The sequence below is a fragment of the Crocodylus siamensis genome, chromosome 3 (genome assembly GCF_052110815.1).
Source record: "Crocodylus siamensis isolate JL-2025a chromosome 3, ASM5211081v1, whole genome shotgun sequence".
NCBI lineage: Eukaryota > Metazoa > Chordata > Crocodylia > Crocodylidae > Crocodylus > Crocodylus siamensis.
Genome location: NC_143397.1, coordinates 217,256,369 through 217,282,883, shown reverse-complemented (window position 1 = coordinate 217,282,883; position 26,515 = coordinate 217,256,369). Strand labels below are relative to the sequence as shown.

The following is a 26,515-nucleotide window of genomic DNA, read 5'->3' as shown; positions in this document are numbered from 1 at the left end:
GTGGGGTGGACTTAAGCACAGAAGGTTTGACTCATCAGTGCTTTTAATATGGGTCCCAGGCAGACTAGAGGAGAAGCTGAATGATTCAAATGCAGAAGAAACAAAAGTAAGAGCTGTTGACAGACAACCAGTTCAGCCAGGGGAAAAATATCTGAAGGAGAAAAAGACAAATGTAATATGGAGCCAGGACATTAAGGAAGAGCCAGAAGTGGCTTGTCAAGGACACTAGGAGCAAGTGTTCTACTGCCCACCTCCCCATGTCTGTCAGCCCTCTAAAGGTGCATCCCAACAAGCATGCACATGCAATTTCCAGCAGTGTAAACCACACATTGCTCTGCTAGTTTGCAGCACAGTGATTTTGCCACTGGAAAATCCCAGTGTAAAAAAAATGGTTGCTAAACGTGGTGCACACAGCAGCAGTTCTGGGTGTCAGCCAGGCTCCAAGCAGCCAGCGCAGCGCAGCTGCTGTCCCAGGAGGTCCCCAACGCAGGAGTGCTGGGGCTACTACAGATGCTGGCCCCAGCCTTCCATACCCCACCTGGGTCAATTTGTCATGTGCTGGCACAATTATGTGCCACTTCTTTTTGTCATGCAGAAAACGTGCACCCCTGAATGTGCGTACTTGTTGGGATGCACCCTAAGAAGCTAGTTTAGGTTAAAGGGAGAGGGATGAGAAACCAAAAGCAGTGCAGATCCAGGGCAAATTGGAAGGAGTGGGGCATGAGGAATCAAACCTGGAGAGGGGAGAATAGGCAGATGTCTGTGCCTTCTAGACCACACTCCCTTCCTGGAATAGTGTGTGAGATTTAAGCAGCAGAGATTTGTATACGGCAATTAAAGGTTCCAACCTTGCTTATGACCCCCTTCACTATGATTCTATACCAGGAGTGCTCAATGTTTTGGCCCTGCAAGCCTGATGAGTAGCCTGGGGGCAGTCTATGGCCAGATTGGGCCCCTCCTGCCAGGATCAGGCTCTGCACTACCGCTGGTTGGGCATACATACCCAGTTCAGGCCCTGTCCTGCCCTGTGCACCTGATCTAGCAATGGAGGTTCTAGATTTCCTGCTTGCTTTTTGAAAAAAAGATACAAAAATGCTCAAAGAACATTATTAGATATTGCAATGCCAAGCATTCAAAAATTAGGACATACCAAATGAAGGTTGCTTATGCATTGCTCTTCACTGCCTTGGGACATGTTAAGATACAATTAATAATTACATGTTCATGCATTATTTTTCCACAAGACTCCTGCCTCTCTTGGCACACAGAATGGACTGCACTTACTTCATGAATAGTCAATGCATGGCCATATGCCCTAATTTACTGCAGACTAGTCAAATCTTGCCCTGAAAGCCAGAACATTTCCTCATGGGCTGGTGCTCACATCACTACATCTGAGGATATACATGTCAAATTGTTCTCATTTTATAGACAGTGAACAGAGGGAAACAGAAGGATTAAGGGCTTAATTTTGGGTTTCTAATTCTGGGATTCTGGGTTTCTAATTCAAGACAAGACAGACCTGATTTTTCAGTACTTTATGGCCATGTCCAGACAAGCATGGATGTTTAGTTCCCTGGGGACAAACAGCAGCAGCGCACCTTGCACCGCAGTTACTTGTCCCTGGGGAATGCCCGTGCCACTCATGCTTTGGTGCATGGCAAGTTACCCCAGGGACAGTAGCAGGGGCTAGAGCCAGCACTGTGCTGGCCCCAGCAGCTTGTCCTGGGGGCCTCCCAGGGCTGCAGTGGCGATCCTGCTGGGCGGTGCTTGGCTGGCAGCCGCAGCACAGCTCCAGGCAGCCTGGCTCTGCTTTTTAGTGGTGCATGCTGCTCATGCATGTGCTACTCTGGTTTTTTTTCCCCATGGGTTTTCTGACCCCTGGATACCCAGGGCTCAAAAAAACCTAATCAAACAAACAAACAAACAAAACAAACCTCACAGAAAAAAAGAGCAGCACATGCATGGGCAGCATGCCCTTGCAGTGCATAGAACACCTGACTGTGTGGTATGTGGTGCTGCAGACATGTTTGCGGCACCACGTGCTTGCGGTACCACGTGCTGCACAGCTGTGCTCACCTGGACATGCCCTATATGTTTAAATTGTACCCCCCAATAATCCCAGTTCTAGCTGTCCCAGCTCAGCATTTTTGCAGATTACATACTGGTCTCAAATTAGGCAACCAGAAAATAAGGAACATAATTATTAACCCCTGTAAAAAAACTTTATTTACATAGGAGTTTCTGTGGCAGAGTTAGACAGAATCCTATTTTCCAGGATATTCAGCTACTTTAACCCATGTGACCCCCTATCACTTTCACTACAAGCCTTCCAACTCCTCCAACAAATTATGTTGAGCACCACTGCTGTAGGGCTCTGCTTGTTTGTAAACCCGTAGGGGTCTGTGGCCCACAACGTCTAAGGGATCCACAAAAGATGACTATGATCAAAAGTATATGAATACCCACACTTACAATTCAAAGGGGCCTGCACCTCCATTCAGAATTTCCAAAGGGGTCTGCATCTACATTCAAAGTTGTTTAGGGAGCCACAAATGAAAAAAAGGTTGAAAACCACTGTCCTTCAGAAAACAGATTGATCATTACACAGTGATTCCAGAGAAGGCATGGAAAGAATTTGTGTGATCACAATTAACCATAATGCATATGCAAAAAGGGACTAAACTGGAGTTGCACAATCCATCCATATTCTGGCATTTCCTAATTTTGCAACTTTAGTAATGTTCGTTCAATAGATTGTGGGGGGAGGAGAGGGAAGGGGTTTGCTCAGAATAGGGAACGTTCTGCTGTAGATGGTTAGCAGCTTTTTAGAGGGAAAAGCAGTTCTTTTTCACACATTCTAGCAGCCCCATCAAGCACTACCAGTTGCAATCCTGGGGAAGGTTTGTGTCCATACTATTACAGGGAAGATTTATGAAAGATTAACAGAAACAAATGCTAAAACAAACATACACAGAAATATAAAAGCAAAAGTCATTCCCACACTTATAACTCACAAAAGGATATAATAATCTTTCCTTAAACCCCAGATAACATATGACTTGTTATAACTTACCAACAATGACAGAAAAATTGAATATGGTGACTAACAAATCATGTCAGATACAAAGGGCCAAATCCTATTCACTTGTATGTGCCTAAGTGACACTTACATAAGAGCAATTTTTGGTGCTTGGCGTTTGGATTCCATGTGTACTTCCTATACTAACCCTGCACATCCCTTCTGAACATGTTCAGAAGTCTGAGCCCTGGATATCTAGGCTCTGAGGTGTAAGAGCGTTACCCAGATGCAGAGGTGTAACTAGCAGTTCTGGTGTTCTGGGCACAGTTGCTCTGAGTACCAGAAAGGCAGGAAAGGGACAGCACCACTATTGTTGGACAGGGCAGGGCACCTGGGGCACTGATCCATCCCCTTAGACACTGCCTCCCTCTTGCCTTTCTCAGACAGCAAGAGGGGAGAGCTGCAGAATGCTGCTAGTGACTTCGCTAAGTCAGTGTCCCACTCACTCTGCCCTAGTAACACTACTGCCCAGATGTACACAATGCTAGGTAAATCCTGGAACATTAGTCAAAAAAAGAAAATGATTAGAAAATAAGAGGGGAGGGAAGTAGAGAGAAGCCTTCTTATCTTTCAGTTAAGCAGCCTAATGGTTAGGGAACCTGCCAAGAAACAGGAAATCTAGGGTGCCTGTAGATGTGCATGGACACTGCTCCGACGCACTGTAATTACAGTGCACCAGAGCAGACTCCATTAATCAGTCTGCTGGAGCGTGCTAATTAGTGCACTACAGCAGCCTCCACATCTTGTGTATTCAGCATCCCCGGGCTTCAAAATAGCAGTGGGGGCACTTTAACTAAAGCTCATGCAATGTCCTGTCCCCAACATGTTCTAGGCCTTCAGGTTCAGAGTGCTCTAACCACCAAACCATAGGCTAGGTCAGCAGTTCCCAAACTCTGACAGATTGCACACCACCGATTTAAAACAATACAACCTTAAGTACCACCAGCAAATTTCTGTCATATAGAGTAATTATAATAAATCTGTTAATGCATACCACTGACAGGTTATCCGTGTACCACTGGTGGTATGCGTACCACAGATTGGGAATTGCTGGTCTAGGCAATGCTCAGGGTATGTACTAATCTTTTTGAAGCTGGACCACTGGGCAGCCAGGAGGGGAAGACAGGTGGGGCTAGCTAGAAAATAGCAAGCTAGGGTGGAGGAGGGAATGGCTCAGTAAGAAGGTTGCTGCCTTGAGTTGGGGAGGACCTTGTGTTGTGGCCTCCATCCCTATTGGCTTTTCTGCACTTTCATAAATTTCATAGACATTAGGGCTCAGAAGATCATTGAGTCCAGCCCCCCGCCCAAAGGGCAGGAAGTCAGCTGGGGTCATAGGATCCCAGCAAGATAAGCATCCAATTTACTCTTGGAGGTGTTCAGTGTAGGTGCTTGAACCACCTCCAATGGCAGGCTGTTCCAGACCTTGGGGGCTCGGACAGTAAAGAATTCTTCCTTATGTCCAGCCTGAAACGGTCTTGCAGGAGTTTGTGACCGTTCGACCTCGTCATCCCATGGGGCGCTCTGGTGAACAAACGTTCCCCCAGATCCTAGTGGTCACCCCTGATAAACTTATAGGTGGCCATCAGATCACTCCTGAGCCTGCACTTTTCTGGGCTAAAAAGCCCCATGGCTCTCAGCCTGTTGTCGTAAGGTCTGTTTTCCTGACCTCTGATCATGTGTGGGGCTCTTCTCTGGACTCTCTCAAGCTTCTCCAAATCCTTTTTGAATTGTGGAACCCAAAACTGGATGCAATACTCCAGCTGTGGCCTCACCAAGGCTGAGTACAAGGGGAGAATGATGTCCCGGGATTTGCTTGAGAAGCATCTATGGATGCAAGCCAGCGCTTTGGTCGCTTTACTAGCCGCAGCATCACACTGCAGGCTCATGTTCATCTTGTGGTCAACGATGACCCCCAAGTCTCTTTCTTCCATAGTGCTAGCCAGTGTAGCACTGCCGAGCCTATATGGATGCTGCAGGTTTTTCCTCCCAAGGTGGAGAACCTTGCATTTTTCGGTGTTAAACACCATCGGGTTCTCATCTGCCCATTTCCTGAGCCTGTCCAGGTCAGCCTGGATCACCTGCCTATCTTCTGGCGTGGATGCTTTGCCCCAAAGTTTGGTGTCACTGGTGAACTCGGCCAGTTTGGTTCTGACTCCAATGTCCACATCATTAATGAAGATGTTGAACAATATGGGTCCAAGGACAGAGCCTTGGGGGACCTCACTGGTCAAAGGGCACCATGACGATTGACTTCCGTCAATTACCACTTTCTGTGTCTGACCACAGAGCCAATTTCCCATCCAGCAGATCGTGGTGGACCCAAGGCCACAATTGGCCAGTTTCGCCAAGAGGTGATCATGGGATACCAGATTGAAGGCTTTTTTGAAGTCAAGATTTAATATTCATTTGCTAAAAATTAGAGGTGCGCGGATATATCAGTCCGATATTGGATCAGTACCGATATAAAGAAAACTGGCTGTATTGGATATTGGTCCAATACTTTGGCCAATAAATGTCCGTGCTGCATGCCTCAGGCAGTGAGGAGCAGAGCCAACAGTATGGAGAGCTTCCTCCAGCTGGTAAGTCCGGTGTGGTGGAAGAGGAACGGAGAGGGAAGGCGTGTGTGGGGGTCAGATCGATGCCCCCACAGTGATGGGGTGAGGGCAAGGGCAGGCACTGCCCAGGCAGGGCTGGAGTGGTGGGAAGGGGCAGACCATGGTTTGTGGGGGGGAGGGGGGGTTGGTTCTTGCTGCTGCTTGCACCCCAGGAGGACACAGGGGGTGTATGTCCCACCGGATGTGTGTGGGGGGTGGGGCATGGCAGGGAAGGCTGTAGCTGGAGCTGTGTGAGGCTCTTCTCAGCAGGAGCTGGGCTCAAAGTGGGCTCTGGCAGCACTTCAAGGATGCTGCATCCACCCCAGATTTTGCCACTGCTCCCCTCCCAGCGCCACCACTGCCAGTTGCAGCCCTGGCCCTTCCTAGTGTGCGGATGGATGCAGGCTGTTGAGCTGGGGCTGTGCCAGGTGGGGTCACTGGGAGCAGAGAGGCGGTGAAATCTGAGGTGGATGCAGCATCCTCCCTGCGTCACCAGAGCCCACTCTATGCCCAGACTTCACTGAAAAGAGCTCTGCGCAGCCCTGCCCTGCACAGATTCAGGGGGCAAATGCCACCCCCCATACCTTCCCGGGGTCCAAGCAGCAGCAGGAGCTGCCCTCCCCATGATCTGTGGCTCTGTCCCGTGCCCCACCCCCTGGCAGCACCTGCCCCTGCCCCCTTCCGCACCGCAGCAGGGAGTTGATCTGCTCCCCTACACTCCTTTCCTCCCCTTTCCCCTTCCACCACACCAGACTTACCAGCTGGAGGCAGCTGTATCAGAAATCGGATTGATATTGGCAGATCTGCCTCCTTAAATACTGGCTATTGGTATCAGCCCCCAAAATCTCTATCAATGCACCTCTACTAAAAATGGATAAACAGCTATAGACAGATTCTGTTACATTAGGGGCAAGGCTCCAGGGCTCTCTCCCTTCTAAGGAAACACCCATCTCCCTTTAATTTAGGGCCCACAATTTCCCCTCCTGGCAGCCCAGTGGGACAGCTTTCAAAAGGATTAGCTCATGGCCTGGCATGGAGCATTATGGTAGGAAGTAGGAGATGTAGGTTCAAATCCCTTCTGGGTAACAGGGGGTGTCTTACTCTCTGGGTACATGCCCTAGCTACTGGACTAAATGTGGGGAGCCCCCTTTTTATTTCTTGCAAGTATATATGTACCTGGGCAATCGTACTTCACCACAGGTGGAAACAGAATCCAAGCTGTACATGCCAACAGTTACACTTATGTGGCTATGCAAGTTTTGCTTAGGCATGTAAAATTGAACCAAGGTTTGCCCCAAAGTTCTTTCTAATGAACAAATACTAATATAGCAGGGGTTAAACTACAACTAATTGTCACAAAATATGTAAGAACTCTGTGATTCATAACTGCTTTATGGGCAATTCCTACCACATCCCTTTCTAAATGCATTGCTTTTTTTAATCAATTATTTCTTATTATAAATAGAAAGGATACAATAATGTGTCGATCTGATGGATTCCGCTGACGAGTCTTTTCCAATTGAGACAACTGCTTAGCTTCTCGATTCTTTGCTGTTAAAGTTGCTTTTAAATCATCCTGCAAGTATATTTATAACAGTTTGTACATTTAAACAGAGGTACAGGAGTATGAAATACATATGTCTGCATTTAAGTTTAGTTCATAAAGCCTGGATAAAACCTTTTGCTTTACATCAGAAGTGTCAAACATCAGGTGTCCAACCTGCAGGCTGGATCTGGTCTGCAAGCTCATTGGTACAGCTGCCAGAGCCCACTGCTGTTAACACCACTTGCCTCCGCCACCAACCAACCCTTGTGCACTGCTAGGTATCAGGGTTTGTAGTCACCTCTGGCAACTAAGATCAGCATCAGGGAAAAAGAGAGGGGAGAGCAGCAGTGACACTAACTCCCTGGGTTTCAGAGGTGCATTGAAAAACAGAAGCTCCAGTAGCTATGGGGATTAATGCTACTACTACTGCCACCTGTGGGTCATCCAGCTCATGGAAAGCCCTGTGGGAAACTCCATGATACCAAGGCCACACAAGTTTTGGTACCCCTTTACCCAGGGCCACACAAGTTTTGGTAACCAATCACTAAACCAAACCAATTTTTTACAGAATTATTCCTGTTAAACACTGAGCACGTACCAAATGACAGAAATATATCACTGGGCCCTGACAGTGCTCAAACTCCATAGGTGGATCTGCTGACGTGCCATGTTCTAGAGGTTAGGTATTAACATGTATATGAAAGACTCTATGAATATTCTGTTAGGTTACTAAAATGCCACCATTCCACAATCAAGAAACATGATTGTGGTTATAAGCCCATCAGCAACAAAGTGAAGGAAACAAGTAAAAATAAAAAAGTGATAGATAACAACTGGAAAAAAGAGAAAAGTAAAATAATGTGTAAAACTATTCAGAATTCAGGGAGAAAAATCTATAGAGAACAAGGTTAAGGACAGTAACAGTAAGTATATTAGAAACAAGAAGTCCTAGTAATGATGCAGGCCCATTACTAGGACAGAGTAACACAGCTAATAACAATATAAAAAAGGCAGAACTCTCCATAGGTATTCGATAAGTATTTCCATTCTGTTTTTGGAAGAAAAAACTCTTGATGTGCTTCTATCATGAGACTGTGAGAAAAATTTCAAGAATCATAAAATTGTGGTGGTAAGAATATCTCACTCCAGGCTGCAGTAAACTAATTTACAAGTACCATCCTGCTGCAGAGTAAAAGACTCTGAAGCAGCACATGCGTAGAGTCTGTCTGGGCTGGCTGGTGCATGAGGGTGCTTCAGTGTGGGGGCTGCCTAACAGCCAGCCATGAGCTGAAGCTCCCTCATGCCCCAGTTAGCCCCTCTACCAGCCAGGGCTGGTCCGACCTGGCTCCACGCACTGTGCATGAATACGCTCTGGAGCTGACTGCTGTGGAGTTGATTGCTTCTGGGCACACATTCAAACAGCGTACCTACGAACAAAAAAAATCTCTGCAGCAATGAGCTCCAGTTTATTCATGTGCATTAACTGCACATGTAGACACATCTACAGAGTTCATAAGCTTTTGGAAGGGGAGGAGGTTGGAAGAGAGAAAAGAGGGGGAGAGAGGGAGAATATGAATGAATGAATGAATGAATGAACTGGAGGCTGTTTTAGATTATGAGACCAGCCCAGGTCAAAGAAAGTTAATCGTGAAAAGGAGAGAGAGATTTAAAGGAAAAGCCATGAGAAGCAGAAGAATGCTTAAATTGATCTAAGCTAACTAAAATCCTCTTAGTCTGTGGCATGAATCTATTTATTTAAAAGAAAAAAAATCAATAAAAGGACAAAAAGCTACAGTATCACCTAAAAACTGTGTTCAAATCATATGCTGTTATGGAAGAAGATTGTGGCAACCCATGGAGCCATTGTATCTGACCCACAGGGCTCTCCAGAGGTCCAGAAATGTGACAGTAGGGGACTGGCGGTCATTAATATGTCCACCTTCCCCCTGCCAAAACAAACCCCGTTCGCTGTACAGCCAGTTGGAGCCAGACACACCCCCTTCTCTCCCCCATGGAGCCAGGATGGGGTCTGGCCACAATCTCTCCATAGCGCCAGGCCACGTTCCCTTTCCCTCTCTGTGGGGCTGAGTTGGTAGCCTGGCCATGCCTCCTTCCCTCCTGCTGGGGCTGAGTCACACTCCCAGGCTGGGGCCTGGTCATGTCCCTTCCCTCTGTGCAGGGCTGGGTTGGGGCCTGGCCACACCCCTGTCCTTCTGTGGGACCAGGTTAAGCTCCTTTCCCCTGCCAAGCTGTGTTGGGGTCAGCCTGCTCCCTCCCGCTCTTTCCCCCCCGTGCAGCCAGATGGTGCCTGCCATGCTCTCCTGGGTGCCAGACTAGGAGCACTACCTGGATCCGGCCCCTTGGACATACCTGGCATTGCCAATCTGGCCTGCTGGGCGAGGAGGTTGGGTACCACTAGTATAATACATATGTAAGCCAAGTTGGTACAAGTTTACCAGGCCTTGCAGTAGATGTGTGTAAAAGTGTTGCTCTGCCCATGTTTTAGCTGTTTTTCCCTCTGTTCTTGTGTGCATTTTTCTTAGTTTCTCTCAAGGATACAGGATTGCTGTACAATGACAGCTACACACCCAGCTCCAGCCCTTCTCAGCTGTCTCTTTTCCCCAAGAAAGGACAGTTATACTACCTTTATGCTTTAAAAGACTGTCAACTATGGGTTTTTTTGGTCTAATAAACAATGCCGTCATAAAAAAAGGGAGTAAGGAATATTATTCAAATATGAACAATGTATTATGGAGTAAAAGGGGGAATGGATTTACTTTCAGCTACTCTAATAATTGTACACTTTCATCCCATGGAATATGGAAGCTAAACCATAAAACTTTCCCCTCTTTCACCGAGGACTAAGCTACTTTTATCTAAAATTCTATTAATTATAGGGTAAGAACATGTACTCAGGCTATAACCACAGAGCAATTGATGCACAGAAAATTTCCACCCCTATTTACTCCCTAGTAAAACTGTTCACTAATTTTAAGGGCCACGTGCCTCATGACACCAGAAGACAGTTCATACAAAAGTGTAACAGGGATGTCAGCCAAAACATGAGACTCAGAAAATCTTAACACTGTATGGGTCCAGTGTGGTAAAAAACAAATACAGCACCTTGGTGAGTGTCCAGCTCCACCTTGGCTACATGACAGTATGAAGAAGTATTTTCCAATAGACAAGTAACTGAGAAACAACTATCAGGAACAGACATTTTAGATAACTAGGCCCAGATAACTTGCACCAAAGTCTTAAAATATCATTCTAATAAATTTTTGGATTACATGGAAAATTTCTAAAGTTGGAAAAGCATTAACACTGTGCCAATCTTTAAGAAATTATTTAGATCTCCCTCTCCTTCTAGAGGCCAGATAGATTGATAGCAATCCTGAACAAATTAAATAGAAAAATCAGATTCAATCAATAAAGAACTTCAGGGAAGGGATAATTAATGATAGAAATAAACCTGATTTCAAGTTGGGTTGATTAGGCAAGTTTGACCTAGCTCCTTGGTACACTCTGATTAAAAAATAGCACTATACAATAACAATAGAGCATGCATTGAATGAATTAAGAACTTGTTTTCTGACATGTCAGGAAGTAGCCATTGTTGGTGTTTCATCACTGAACACCGGTCTTGAGAGTAGGGTTGCGGTAGACCCAGCACCCAATAGCTTTGTCAATGACATGGAAGCAAATACAAAAATGATGTCTGATAAAATATGCAAATGATACAAAGATACATAGAATGATATATAATAATGAAGATAGGGCAGTCATACAAAGGTATCTAGATGATTTGGTAAGCTAGGCTCATTCTAGCAAGTTGTATTGTATTACAACCAAATAACAGTACACATCTAGGACCAAGGAATCCAGACCATACTTATAGAGAATTGAGATTTCATCCTGGGAAATAGCTACTCAACATGAGTTCCTGATAAAATGCTGCTGCAAATAAACAAACAAACAACAGCTAATGTGATCCTTGGAGGTACACAGAGAAGACTAATGAACAGGAGTGAAGACTGGTAATTTTACCTCTATAAACAGCAGTGGTGAAATCAATATTGCTGTTTCACCTTCAACAAGCAGTCCAGAATATCGGTCTAAAACCCTGTGGGTTCTTTTTCAATGTGTACACCATTAAGTAGTAATGAAAAACTGCCTTTACTGCTATACTGCCTCTTTTGTGGAGTCTCATGAAAATCAGTTCTCTGTCCTGTTCTATTCAACATCTATATGTAGCCATTGTAGAAACTTGCTGAATATAGACTCAAATGCTGGCTCTGTGAAGATGATATTCAGCTCAATCTCTATATTATATATGATTATATTATTATCATCCAAGTAGTCCAGTGTTCAGATTACAACAGCAGAGGCATGAAAAACAGCTGGCTGAAGCTGAATCCAACCGAGAGAAACGTTATGGAGGTTGGCAAATGAAAGCATTCTGAAGTTTGCATCTAAAAGGAAGTCTCTCTTTGCTGAAGATGCCAGCCAAAAGCTGCCTATTGAAGTTTGCAGCTTAAGTGTACTCCTGGGCTCTTCACTCACACTAAATTATCACATAGCAATATCACGGAGTAATATTATCTAACATATCTGATTGCCTAGGATAGCAGGAGACTTAAAACCGTCCAAGATTGGCTGAAGTTACTCTTGACTATATCACTTTTAGGTTGGACAACAATGCAATATACTTGAGCACGAAGCCTTCAGTACTCAGGAAACTCCTGTTGGACCTTTCTCTACATCTTCTTATAGACACTTGCTACTGTATAAATAAAACAAAACCTCACAAACATAATCAATCCTCTTTGTTCCTTCATATATATTCCTTAGATTTTGAATCAAATTCAAGGTCTTTGCCCTTAATTTCATGATGCCCAATGGCTTGTGTTCAGGCCATGCATTAGATTTTCTAAAGATATATAGTATTCTTCACTTATAGGGCACACTCAAACTTTTTAAGATAAGGGTACAGCTGCAAAGCTCTTCTATGGAGGAAACGGGTAAGCTTCTGAAAGAGCTCCAAGTGAAGTGAACTTTCATAGGAACAAAGAACTATAAAAAAACCTTACCACTTTTCCGTTTAATTGAAAGGCACTTTTTTTGACAGAGTGACTCCCTCTCCCTCTCTCTCTCGTGTGTATAAAAAAAATACAAAATAAAATATTCTATTGCATATGATGTTCCCTTGAGGAAAGGATGCAAGAACAAACATGTGACAGATGATAATCAGCTTGATACTGGAAAGAGCTCAGATACCCGAGTAGTGAGCATTGTATAAGAAACTGCGTACAATAATATAGAGTACACCAAATATGGATTATTCTGTATATATGCAACATGGCATCCTATGCAGTATACTCTCATGAAACACAAACACCACTTTACTGTGAAAAAAAAAGAAATCTGTTCTTGCTTGTGTCAATGCATGAAAAAAAAGACACTGGTGCACTTCTTATGAAAGTACTTCAAAACCCCAATTTTGCTGCATTCTAACCTCAGAAATTTAAAAAAAAAAAATCATAGACTCCAAATCATTTGTACTTCCCCTTTTCATGCTGATAGCCATTCCAGAAAGGACAGGATACTGGCTATTACAGATCTATGCGTTTCAGCCAGGAGCTTCTTCACCAGTTATTTCCAACAAATATGAACCTTGCTTGTAATTCTAAAGGGTTTGGGATGTTCTTATAACTTTTGCATTCTCTTTTTAGTCAAATTCCTAAAAGTATCAGATAAAACATAGGGCACTTAATTAAGAAAATGCAGTCTGCTTGAATGTGTACAAAGCTATGTATCAGTTGTTAATCCTTCGGGGAACTGGACTCCCTTTCCTCAATTTCTGTCTTGGAACTTATCTGTTTCACATATACCCAGCCAAAATTCAAAAGTATTTTTGATCCACTTATTTGTATTTTTTGTTACACTAACCATTTTAATAAGAAGAGCACATCAAATTAGTTTAGGTTAATGATATTCATAAAGACATAAGAATATACTGAATTTTGAGACTAAATACTTTACACCTAAATTTACCTACCCTTTTAAGTTTTACTATGGTCCCATAACTTTTCAGAGGTTCAACAACTTTGGCTTCAAGCCTTTCAACCTACAAAAAAAGTCAAAGAATCATTTAAGTCCTTCATACATTAAATGTATAGACCTATTTATTTACTTATTAGGTTTATATCCTGTTCTTTCTAAAAGGCTCAGAGCAGCTTACAATAAATAACTTACACTTACATATAAACAGAAAGAAAGATTATGCAAAATGTTGATTCTGTTTTACAAGAAGTTTAATCCATAATCACTGAAGGCAGAGGTTTTAAAGTCTTTTGCAAAAAGAAAACCAGAAATGCTGAACAAAAAGTGATTTGTACCTGAAGAGATGGGTTTAACTTATTCCTGGTGTAAATTATTTCACTTCAGTGGCATTAAATCGGGATGAATCAGGCCTGAGAATTGTTACTGGATATGTGCAATGTTAAGTCTCAAATTCTATAACTCTTTTTTTAAGAACTGAAAAAGGAAATCTATTTCTTTTAAATGTATTTGGTAGATTATTCAATTGTTGTTTCCTCTGAGCAATTTAAGAGATTTCTTGAAAGGCATGAACAACAGCAAACTATGTAATGAATATACCAACATTATAGTGCTAATACTATTTAATGCATTAACAGATACTTATATTTGTGATGTTTTAAACATGTCTACAGAGGAAAACAGCTGAAAATGGGTAGGTATGTAATGGATTAAGACTTCTGCTTGTCAAAATGTAATTTTGTCTGATTTATTAACTTTTCCTCTTATTTCTCCAACTATTTGTTTATTTGATTTCCCCATGAGCTCTTCAGGATAAGACTTGTCTTATCCAAATGTCTGTAACAAAGCATACTAGAACCTGGTCATTGGGCACATCTATATGAGACGCTACACTGCTGTAGCTCGTTGCTGTGGCGATGTAGCATTGCCAGGAACAAACCATGACAATGGTGCTACTGTGCAGCAGCAGCTAAAAATAACCATGCAGTGACAGGACCGGGTAGTAACACCAGTTACTGTGCAGCCAGCCACTTGTGTAGATGCATCTACTAAGTGGTACCCATTATAATAAAATATATCTGCTTGCAGCAAATTCCTGGGCCGTTGTATTTACTCCCCCATTTACAGTGACATTTTTCATCAGACCATATTTGCTTCTAACATATCCTTAACTTTGACGCAGTCGCATAACTAAGGTGGAATGATGATGGCAGCTGCCCTGGAGAGGTTGCAGGGGACAGCAGAAAAAACCCCACCACCCCAGCAGCCATGCAATTGTGGCGGCAGCAGCCAGAAGCCACCACTGCCTTGTGTGGCAGCTTTTTTAGGCACCCAGCCATGTCATTACACCTCTGGTTTGATGGAACATGTTAACATTTCAAGTAAAATAAAGAGAGTGTATTGTATGCAGCTGAGTTCCAATTCCATGGCAGTCAAGATAGAGTTCAAGTTAAGATAAAAATATGACCAGCAATTTTTAAAAAGAGATATCACAGAAACAAGATATACTGAGAAATCCCATGGCAATTAATAGTGCACAATGCTTAAAATGAAATAAAAACTGCTTACTAGCCATGTGACCCAGATTGATAGTATCAATCACCTCAACAGTTCCAGATTAAAATCTGATATGATTTAAATATACATTGGTCACCAGATCTTCTAGAACAGAAAATGTTTAACCTGATCTTTACAGATCTGAATCCCATCTTCTCTTACTTTGTCTCTAAAATTTTCCTTTCATTCTTCCCCTTTTCCATTCAAAGAAACAAGATGTAAAACTTGAGACCTGCAATACTCCCTTACGAAAATGTTTAAAAACTGAAGGGCTATTTTTATCTTGTTTTCTTGCTGCTTTTATGAAGTAAAAGAACTTTAGTATCTGGAACTGTAGCTAAAGAAAGAAACTGGTAGACCTTACAAGGAAATTTCACTTTCTAGTACTGTTATTATATAAGGAAGTTGCTGTTTAAACTGATCACCAAAATAAGGGAAATCGAGATTATCATCTGATTTTTTCATGCAGAGATGGAAATTACTTAAGTACTCTTGGATTCCTTTTCTTTGGTTTCCTTTAGCTATCTGATATTTGTTTTGCCCTGCATCTCCTCAGTTAACTGTGGGAATAATGGAAATTTATTTGAATGGAAGAAAATTTATTCTAAGGACTAACTACTAAGGGCATTTCTGAAGATCCCAAAAGATGTCTAGACAAAGTCTTCATTGAAATAATGGATTTATAGAGTTTAAGGCCACAAGGGATCATTACATCATCAAGACTGACCTCCTGTCTATCACAGGCCATTATATTTCACTGTATTTCATTTGCCACTGTATTGAGTGCACTAATTTATGTTTGGCTCAGTGTAAGCAAGTCACCTACACACTTATGAAAATCCCAGTAGGCAGCCATCTACATCTTTACGTTTTAAGTATCATTAAAAATATGTCCTAGATACATTCTAAAAGGACCGTATATAGCATTTGGATTACCAATTCCCTTCAGTGAATAATAAGAACCAAACATCCGAAACCTAAACTTAAAAAAAAGAATTGGTGCTGTATAAAGACAGCCTGAAAGGTTTCCTTTAGAAAAGGATTTTCCCCTCTAATTGTTTTTTATAAACATCAAGGATATCAGCTAACAGATTCCTCTAACTAAAGTGCTTCTTGGTGTTTCATGTAAGTGAAGTGAATGGTTTCTGAGCCTTCTAGTGAAGGAACAAGGATACCCTTAAAAAAAGTGTTTTCGTTAAACAGGCATGAACACAAAACAGTACTTGCAAGACTATCTGAATAAAATTATTTCCACATTCAATTAGGCCTCAATTCGTTAGTCTGAGCTGCAGAAGTGGATTTTTCAACAGACTCACTGATGTTAGTGGAACCCTACGCTAACGCACAACTGAAGACCGTAGTTAGGTTTCTTATTCTTGATATATTTGGCATTATAAACCTACTTCTTCTCCAGGTTTCTATACATTAAAAAATAGCAAAAGAAAAATTACTTAAAAAGCATATCTGGACCTTCTCCATGCTAGAAGTAACAGGGGCATGTCCACAAGAAAGCAACTACAACAGTAGTTTTGTTTAGGGTGAATTTATGTGAATGAAACAATATGATCTAGTGAAATATAGTCTGATTAGCACAGTTTTAAACTACGACCTGGATCCTGAAAAATAAATGTTTAAACTTTATACATGCATGTTATCCCACTGACAATGTGACCATTCACATGTGCTCAATTAACCTGCTTAATTCTTTGCTCCAAATCACTGGAATTTTCTTGCTCTCAAACAACAAAGCAATTTAGCATTTTAAAACCTAATGAATGCAAATTAGGGGTTAGGGATTTTTTGGGCCAATACTGATGGCTGATTATCAGGGATCCTAGTTTCTTCCGATTTAAAAAAAAAATCCCTAACTTTCAGATTAAAAAAGTAACCCCAAATCCATATTTATCTGTGATTAAGATGAAACACCACTATATACCTATCTATTAGTGGCGTTTCATTTTAATCATGCAGAAATGTGGACTGCTGGTTACTTTTTTAAATTTGAAAATTAGGAATATCGTTTTGGCAGAGAAAACCAGGATCCCTGCTGATTATTAACAAGCTATATCGGCCGATACTGATCCCACTGCCAACATGCAGCCCAGCAGCTTGGAAAGCAGCGCCGGTTGATAAATCTGTTGGGGGGGGGGAACGGAAGGGAAGTGGGGGGGATGGGAAAGATTGAGGGGGCAGATTGAGGCCCCTGCGGTGAGGGAAGGAGTGGGGCTGGTGCAGGTGCTATTCAGCCGGGGCGGGGCGGGGCTGGGCAGGGCAGAATGGAGTCACGAGCACCATGTCCAGATGGTGCAGAGGGTGGCTCCTGCCACTAAGTACACACCCGTGGGAGCCATGGGTGTGTGTGTGGGGGGGGGGGATGTGCCCACCAGATCTGTGCATGGGGTGAGGGTAGGCTGCCCACTGCAAGCTGGGGCTGGGGGCAGTGCTGGGCTCTTCCCAGAGGGGAAGTTGGGCCAGGCCTGTGCTGGGGGCGTATGGCAGTGTTGCTGGGGGGACAGGGGGAGAGGCTGCAGTCACCCCAAAAATTGCCACAGCCCTCCTCCCAGTGCTGCTGGTGCCCACCCTGAGCAAAGCCGCAGCCCAGCATCCCTGACAGGAAGAGCCCAGTGTTACCCCCGGCCCCAGCCCGCAGCGGCAGCCCAACCTCACTCCACACACAGATCTGGGGGCCACACACTCCCAACGGCTTCCCCAGGAGGGTGTACAGCGGTGGAAGCCACCCCCTTTTCCACGCCCCCCGGATGAGCCACTCGCAACTTTGTCCTGTGCCCCAACTGTGCAGTGCCTGCCCCTGCCCCAGCCCCACTCCCTCCCTTACCGTGGGGGCTTCGCTCTGCTTCCTCTACACACCTTCCCCCTCCCCCTCAACAGACTTACCAGCAGGACTCTGCTCTACAAGCTGCTGGGTGGCTACATTCATGCTGTGATTGCGCGCATGCACATGGCATTTATTGGGAACATTATTGGGCACATCAGCCAAAAAAAGCCAATTGCCAATAATGTCAATTTTCCTTTTATTGGTGCTGATATGATATGGACTGATGTATTGGTGCACTTCTAATACAAATGTCCTGATCAACAGATTCTCTTAAAAGGGTGACTGATTGTCATCTTAGCTACTGATAGTTGGCTCAAGCCACAAAACCAAAATGCATATTTTAGTAAATGTAACCTATGGCCTAATAATATCCAGTGATTTCATCTCTCCCCTCCACTGAAGATGCAACTCTCATACTGGAAACAAACATGTGAGTAGTTTCACTGATTTCAGTGAGACTATTTATAACACACACTACTAGGGCTTAAGCCTTTAGTGAGGTCATTTGCAGGGCAAACTGTGAAAAGTTTGGGGCTTATTTGGCTATATTATTAATATGTTTAATGTTTCAGCTAGGACTTAACAAAAAAAAAAAAAGATATATGCCATGACTAGGGACCTACTCAAATCATGATTGTGCAGATTTTATAGAAATTGCAAAATCAGGTGATCTCTGAGAAATCCACTGGGGGAAAATAAAAACTTACTAAAAATAAGCAGCTGACTCTCCAGTGTGAACCAGTAGTCCTCCTGACCATACAGCCTGGAACAAAAGGGGCTGCCAGCACAGACAAAATGGCTGTTACCCCTGCCCCTCACCACAAATTAGCTGAGGGCTACCTATTATGCAGCCACACCCTTTTCCACCAATCAGTGGGGAGGGGTGGGGCCTCATGATGGGCAGCCCTCTGAACCAATTAGCAGCAGTGGGTGGGTTCCCTTGGTCAGAGGTGTGGGAGCGGGGAGGTAGAGGCACTGCCATGATAAGCCCTTGAAAATGGGAACCAGCCTCAAGATTTGCCCACAAAAATCAGCTGGCTGTCATCTTGAATTGAGTAGACCCCCAACCATAACAAAAGCAACAAAAAATTTGCAAGCACATCATAAAACTTAAATTTTATACCTCTGCCTGTCGATAATCTTGAAGTTTGGCAAATTCATCGGCAAAATTTTTTAGTCCAACTCTTAAATTTGGTGTCTCTGTAGCTGCATATGCATATATTTCGTTCACTAGCAGGTCTGCTTTGTCTCGTAGTCTGGCAGTTTTACGTACATATGCAGCAAATATTTGGCACAATTCACCAAAATGTTTTTCCACATTTGAAACAGCATCTCGTATTTGTCTTGTCTGATTGTCTCTAGAGAATAAAGAGAAACACAAGTGAGAAATGAAAAGCAAAAAGTAAATAAAACAAAAGCTATAACTAATGTAAATGGGAAAGTTAAACAGTGCTACTATTATAAATGAATAATTCTAGTTTTAAAATGCTTTAATACTATAGCGCATCTTTGTCTTTCACAAACTAAGTTTTAAAGTAAAAATGCAGTAAGTGAAGACCCAAAGCAGATTCTTTTACATACTTGAGAACGTTCTCACAAAAAACATTCGCCCTCTAGTTCTAAGATATATTATTACTGGCAATAATTATCATTAGTATTGCAGTAATACAATGGTTCCCAAACTGTGGTACACGTACCACCAATGGTATGCAGATGACCTGGAAGTGGTACACGGAAGGCCAGGGACAGGGGCTGCACACATCTAGAGCCCAGCAGCAGCCTGCTGCACACAGCTTGCTGCACATGGCCAGGAACACAGCACTGCATGTCAAGCAGCACCCAGGAGGTAAGTGTGTTGGGAGATGGGGGGGACAGATCAAGACCCCCACAGTGAGGGAGGAAGAGGGGCAGAGGCAGGGGCTGGGGTGATTGGGCAGGTGGGGTATGATGGTAGGAGCCTGAACAGCTCATCCAGGGGCATGGGGGGAGGGGGGTAGAGGCCCTGCCATGATAAGCCCTTGAAAATGGGAGCCAGCCCAACCCAAAGGCAGGCATGGGAGGCACATGCCCCCCCAGATATGTGCGTGGGGCAGAGGTGGGCTGTCACTATGCACTGGGCTCTGCACCATGTTGCCGTTGCCTCGGGAGCCTCGCATGATGCCATGTGCCTTCAATGCACTGGCTGCACTGCATCCCCAGGCCACCCAGGGTGGCAGGCATATGGTGTCCCATGCAGCTCCAGAGGCAGTGGTAACAGTGCAGAGCGCAGTGGCAGCCCACTGCTCCCCAAGGGTTTTCTCCCGCGGTCTGGCTGGCCCTGTCCTCATGGCAGGGCTAGCACAAAGGTGGGCTGGACCTTTCCAGGGACATGGGGGGCTCCCCCTGCTGGGTGCACCCCAGGGCAGGCATGGACATGTCTCCTGGATCAGTGCATGGAGGGTGGGGTTGGGCTGTGCCACTGGGTCTGTATCACATGGCACTGCCTCTGGACCTACACAGAACACCATTTGCCTGCTGCCGCCAGGTAGGCAGGGGCACTTCTGCCTGCCATGCACTGGCCAATGGCATCCTGCACAGGTCCAGAGGCATGAGCAGCGGGGGGAGGGGGGGCAGTGAGGGGCAAAGGGGCTGTGCACACTCTAGGACAGGCATGCGGACAATGTGTCCCCCGGATCCAGATGGAGGCGGGATGCATGCTGCATGCTGGGCTCTGCACTGTGCTGCTGCTGCCACTACGTCCAGACATGCACGGCACAACAAGTGCCTGCTGTGCGTTGGCCGAGTGCCTCTGCCCGCTCGGTGGCTGCAGGCAGATGGCACTCTGCGCAGGTCTGGGGGCAATGCCATGTGGTGCAGAGCCAAGCAGGGAGCCCATCTTCCCCCGCACACAGATCTGGGAGGCACATGCCCGCCATGCCTGCCCTGGGTATACACACAGCGGGGGACCCCCCTCCCCATGTCCCTGGAGAGGCCCATGTCACCTTTGTGCCAACCCTGCCGCAGGGGCAGGGGCAGGGGCAGGGGCAGGGCCAGCCAGTCCGAGGGGAGAAAACCCCTTGGGAGCAGTGGGCTGCCTCTGTGCTCTGCACCGTGCTATCATTGCCTCTGGAGCTGTGTGGAATGCCATATGCCTGCCACTACCGAGTGAGCTGGGGATGCAGTGCAGCCAGGACACAGAAGGCACATGGCATCGCGTGAGGCTCCCAGGGCAGTGGCAATGTGATGCAGAGCCCAGTTTGCAGTAGGCCACCAGCCTCTGCCCCACGTGCAGATCTGGGGGGCATGTGCCCCCCTATGCTTGCCATGGGGTGCATGCAATGGTGGGGAGCCATACCTCTCCCAGTGCCCCTGGATGAGCTACCCACTACTCTGTCTCACTATCCACCCTGACCCCAGGGTCCCATTCACTCCTGCCCCTGCTCTACTTCCTCATTGTGGGGGCCTTGATCTGCTTCTCTTCCCCCACCTTTCCCCCTCCACAGACTTACCTACTGGGCACTGTGCATGTCTGTGTACATGTCTGTCTGCATGTGTAAGTCTGCCTGTCTGTGTGTCTGTTACTCTCAAGCCACAGCCCCCCAGCCCTGCTGCTGCCACTTACTCCTGACCCATAGTACCCTGCATCCTGCCAGGGTGTGTGTAGACCCCCTCCATCCCCAGGCTCCAAACCCCACACACACCCCTACAGCCTTGCATACCTTCCCACTAAAGACATCCCCAAAAGCATCTCTGGATGGGTAAATTTATTTGCACTGCCTTTTTTTTCCAATTTACAACTGTTTTATACGGCTACCATAACTGTTAAAACAATGTTTTATGATTATTAAAGGTTTTGATGTTGTTTTAATACATAGTCTGTTACCTATGTGTATGAAAAATTTGCTGTGGTACTTAAAGCTGTATCAAATTGATGGTACTCAGTCTGTCAGAGTTTGGGAATTGCTGCAGTAATAGACAAAATTCCCCAGTCAAAGGTAAAAAAACCTATCATACCAGGCACAACACATTACCATATGGTGACAGTCTGTTTCCCAAAGAGTTTATAAATAAGCAACTCAGACAAAGGGCATGGGAAAGTAGGCAACAAGACTAGATTTTTAAAGGTATACTAGGGCACTTAAAGCAGTGGCACTCAAACTTTTGAGCCCGCAGGCCAGATGAGGCACAGGGCCCATCATGGGCTGGACTGGATCTTGGGGGCCTAGCACCACTTCCTCCCACACTCTAGGATTGGGTCCTGGGGTCAGCACCACCCCTTGCAATCCTGGTGTGCTGGGACTAGATCCTGGAACCCAATGCTCCCCCACCTGGCCCTATGTGCTGGGACTGGGCACCAGATCCAACATACAGGGCTTATGGCTCTCCATGGGACCAGAGACTGGCAGCAGGGGAGGAGCACCATCATTTCCACTCCCAAATTTCCAGCCCTGAGGAGAGCCCTACCAGCCAGATGACATGGTACCTCAGGCTGGATCTGGCCTGCAGCACAGAGATTGAGCACTCCTGTCTTAAAGAACAGAGATAAACCTACATGTTTTTAAGTACTTAAATACCTTTAAAAATGTGTGCCAGCCAGGTTAAAGTCCAAATCCTGCAAACACACATTACCTTAATTTTAAAGATTAATCTTACTGAAGTCAAGTGATTTGTCCAGGGTCTATAGAAAGTTTAGTTTCTGACTTCATAAACTTTGGCACTAGTGACCCAGTCCAATAGTTAACAACCTAGTGTACTTTCTAGGGGACTTGTTGAGAAGGGATACACTCTTGATTTTGGCCATGAAATCTGAAAGTTATAGAAGCTGAAAACGGAAGAAAGTAAACCCACCAAGATCAAAGATCCATCTTTTTTTCTTTGGGGTTACAGAGTTGACCATAGCAACTGCACAGTTAAGAATCAGGACAGATTTGTAGTTGAATTGCCAAGTTTAATTAGTTTGGAAAGTAGGAAAACAAACATTAAACATAATCAAAACCACACTACTTACTTGAAATGTTTTTTTCTGACGGTATGAAATAAAACTCTAATATACAGGCAGTCCTCAACTTACGTTTCGAGTTACAATGTTTCGCACTTACAATGTTTATAAATTGACCCCCTGTTTCAACTTTACAATGCTAGTTTCGACTTACAATGCTTGATCCAATGCAATGCCACACCAATGAACAAATTTGCTGCATCACTTATCTCCCTGGAGAACATCTGTCCAAACTTCCTTAGACACATTCTTTACGAAAGCAGATAAGACTACAGAAAAAACCTTCCAGCCAAGAACCCTTCAAAAATCCAACCAAGAGCCCTTCAAAAAGTCCAGCAAAGTCACCTCAAAGATGTCCTTCCAAATCAATATGATTGCTATTTACAATATAAATATATTAATGTAGCTATATTACTCATCTATAATTGACCGAGTACAAAATTCTGGGGTATTTTTGGTGAAAATAGGGTATCGGGCCTTGGTTCAGGAACCAATCCCCCATTTATAGCATTGTTTCTTATGAGAAAATTGGTTCTGAGTTACAACGTTTCAACTTAAGATGCAGTTTTCAGGGACCAATTATGTCATAAGTCCGAGGACTGCCTGTAGTGATGTCCAACCTTTTGCTTCTGTGGGCCAGATCAGTGGCATGGGGCTGGTCTGTGGGCCAGATCCCACATACCCTGATCTGGACCCATGCCTCCCAAACCCAGCCACACACTGCCCTGATCCAGACCCATGCCAGCCAATCTGGCCACATGCTGCCCCACTTTGGACCCATGCTGCCATGATCCTGACCTCCATCTTCAGATCCAGCCATGCGCTGCCCCAGTGCAGACCAGTGCTACCATGATCTGGACCCATACTTTCTGATCTGGCCACGTACTATTCAATCTGAACACACGTCAGCCACGTCACCCTGATCCGGACTGGTGGCACCAAGTTTAGTTGAGCACCATCCGATCCAGACTCATGCTACACCAAATCCACACTTGCACCTCCCAATCTGGCTGCATGCCACGTAATCTGGACCTGTGCCACTAGATCTAACTGTGCTATCAGATCTAGCCATGCACCACCCAAATCTCGACCCCCACTACCTAATGTGGACCTGCCCACCCACCCACAATCTGACCTGTATATTAGCTGATCTGGTCATGAGCCAGCCCAATCTGGCATGCAGGGTGATGTTATCCAGCCTGTGGGGTTTCCCATGGTTGGAAAAATTGGCAGCAGGGTAACAGCAATTAATACAGCAACTGCTTCTCTTCTGCCAAATTTCCAGACCCTTGAGGAGCCCCACAGGCTTGATGACACCATTCTGCAGGCCAGATCTGGCCCGTGGGCTGGGGATGGAGCACTCCTGCTCTAATGTTTTAGAAGTCTGAGTGGATTACAGAGTAAATCATCCAGGATTTTACTCCACAGTAAATATACTACATAGCAGTAAATGGACATGCAAACAGCTCTCATGAGCCAAATACCTGCAGTCAATTCTGTTAAAGGACGGAGGCACAAGGTCAGAACCTGGTAACTAGGCGGCAGGAGACTCAGCTTGTAGTAAGCAAAAGGCTTCCATGCCTTTTGACATTTACTAGGATAGTGGGGACCAAACCCTTCCTGAGTGCCACTGTGATCCCTTTTCCCTGCCCAACCAGATGTTCTGCTTTGTGCTTCCTGCTCTGTTGCCTGTTCCCTCCCTGTTCTGCTACACACACGCTTGCACACACACATGCATGATAAAAGTGTTGTGCATCTGCATTCTGAGTGACAACACCCAACTTAAAAGAAGGCAGACAAACGAAAACTCCTCTTTGACTTCAGTGTTTAACAATGTGGAAGTCCCGAGCGTAAAACCAGGAACAACCCACACACCTGCAACAGGGGGAGGCTGTGATACTACAGCAGGAAGCAGTCCGTCAAAGGCGGCAGATTTCAAATGACCCCGGTCTCTTGAAAGCTCCCTTAGACCCCCTTCAACCTCCAGAGCACCAATGCCTCCCTAAAGGTCACCTGCTGAAGCCATTAGCAAAACTCCAACTTGCAGCAAATGGAAATGATGCAGCCCCGCCTTGAACCAGGAGTAGGGGCGGGGGCGGGTGTCCTCCCTCCCGGGCCCCGAGAAAGGCCCAGCCCGGGCAGAGCCCTGGGTTCAGCTGCCGCCGCCGGCTTCGATGCTGCCCCAAGGCCTAAGTCCGAGCCCCGCGCGGCGCAGGGGGAGCCCGCGGTGCCGCACACGCCCAGCCCGGCGGGCCCCGCACTCCCGGCCCAGGGCCCCAAAGCCGCGGGCGCGGGCGCCGGGAGGAGCAGCAGCTGCCGTTACCTGGCGTCCGGCCCACGGCCCAGCATCATCATGGCGGCGGCGCGCAGCTCTCACCCGGTTCCCATGGAGACCGAGCCCCGCCCCGGAGGCGGGTCCGGCCCGAGCGGAGGAGTCTTGCTGTCCGGTCTACCGCGCTGGGAGGAGCCGGGCCCGGGTCTGGCTGGGTTGTGCCAGCGCTACTGGCTTGGGAGCGCGTTACGCTGGGCTGCGGAGTGGCGTGGGGTGCTACCGGCTTGCGCGGGAAGCGGAGGCTGAAGGCAGAGCAGCGGCTTGGTCCCCGCGTTGTATCCCGTGAAGCCCAGACCCTGCGGAGGGACCAGACCCCTGGGACGGCCCCCTTCACGCCCACCCGCGTTTCGGGCCCTGGGGCGGTGACCCCACCGGCGGCCCCGCGGGGGGCCTGGCTGCACAGCGCCCCGTACCGTGTCCCTGAGGACCCCGGCCGGGCCCAGGGCTGCCGGCCACGACTGTTGCGGGAGCTTTCTGGGCGGCCAGCACGCCCGCCTGCTCGCGGAGGTCAGCTACGGATCACAGTGTGTTAGTGGACTTAAGGGCAGAAAGGCAAATGCACATTACTATTACATTTTAAAAACCCACTGTACTACTGTATAAATCAGCTTCAACGTTTAATATTTATTTTAATGAATGTTGTGTCATTTAGTTCCCAGGTGCCTCTCAGCAGTCTCCTGGAGACTTGTATCTATTTCCTGGAGGCTCCCTGGCAATCCTAGGGGGTCAGCAACCCTACCCAGGGCCTCCTGGTCAACCTCGTCTTGACCTTGGTCAAGGTGGCCAGCAATCTAGGCCAGTTCTAATTTCCACAAAGATAAATTGCCCTTAATGAAGAACTTATCAATCACACTTTCAGGATATTCTAGTTAAAATCAGAATAGACCAAATAATGTATTAAACAGTTGAAAGAATGTATTAATGATTGAAAGAAAATCTTGACCAAAGGCCAACATCACTAGGCTAGAGCTGTATGCTATCCAGGTTGCCACTATTGGTTCAGACAGTGGTGCTTCACCCGTCCAGCCTGTGGGTCTGACCCAGTGCAATAAGGTTGGTTTGTGGGTGTAATCCAGCATGTAGAGCTGGCCCTATGCTGCCCTAACCCCATGCTTCAGATCTGGCCATTGTCAGCATGCATCATCCAGCCCAAGGCACTCCCCACAGATCTGGAAATTTGGTAGTGGGGGAGAGGTGACAGTGTTAATTGCTACAGCATCTACAGTTGCACCCCCATGGGGAGCCTTGTGGACTGGAGGCAGCCTGTGCGCCATAGGTAGAGCAGGCTGATAGGAAGAGTTCTTTTATCAGGTTCCTTGCTTCACCGGGGATGTATTTTTTGTTTTGTGCTTGTTGAAACTATAAATACAAGTCATGTACCTCACCACATTGCTATATGTTTTCTTTTTGTAGCTATTGTTTTCAGTGATCTACAAAAAAGCAAAACTTTGTCTTCCCCACTTGAAGCTTATTCTCACCTTAATTACATCAGCTTCTCTTCCCTCCCCCCCACCCCCCCAGTTTATTGGT

General features: G+C 45.8%; 1 protein-coding gene across 2 annotated transcripts in view; it reads right to left on the bottom strand.

Annotated features, from left to right (window-relative positions):
* Nucleotides 1–26,258, bottom strand: part of CIBAR1 (CBY1 interacting BAR domain containing 1) — a 45,283-nt gene extending 19,025 nt beyond the window's left edge. Inside the window, exons 1-5 of one of the 2 annotated variants that reach the window (XM_090040329.1) lie at nt 25,031–26,258; nt 18,799–19,033; nt 13,281–13,349; nt 7,151–7,252; nt 2,476–2,525 (exon numbers count right to left, since the gene is read on the bottom strand). In XM_090040329.1, the coding sequence (XP_089896455.1) occupies nt 2,476–2,525; nt 7,151–7,252; nt 13,281–13,349; nt 18,799–19,033; nt 25,031–25,041 (467 nt within the window). In that variant the 5' untranslated portion in view covers nt 25,042–26,258. The other variant, XM_090040330.1, reaches the window with a different exon arrangement.
* Nucleotides 26,259–26,515: the final 257 nt, after the last annotated feature.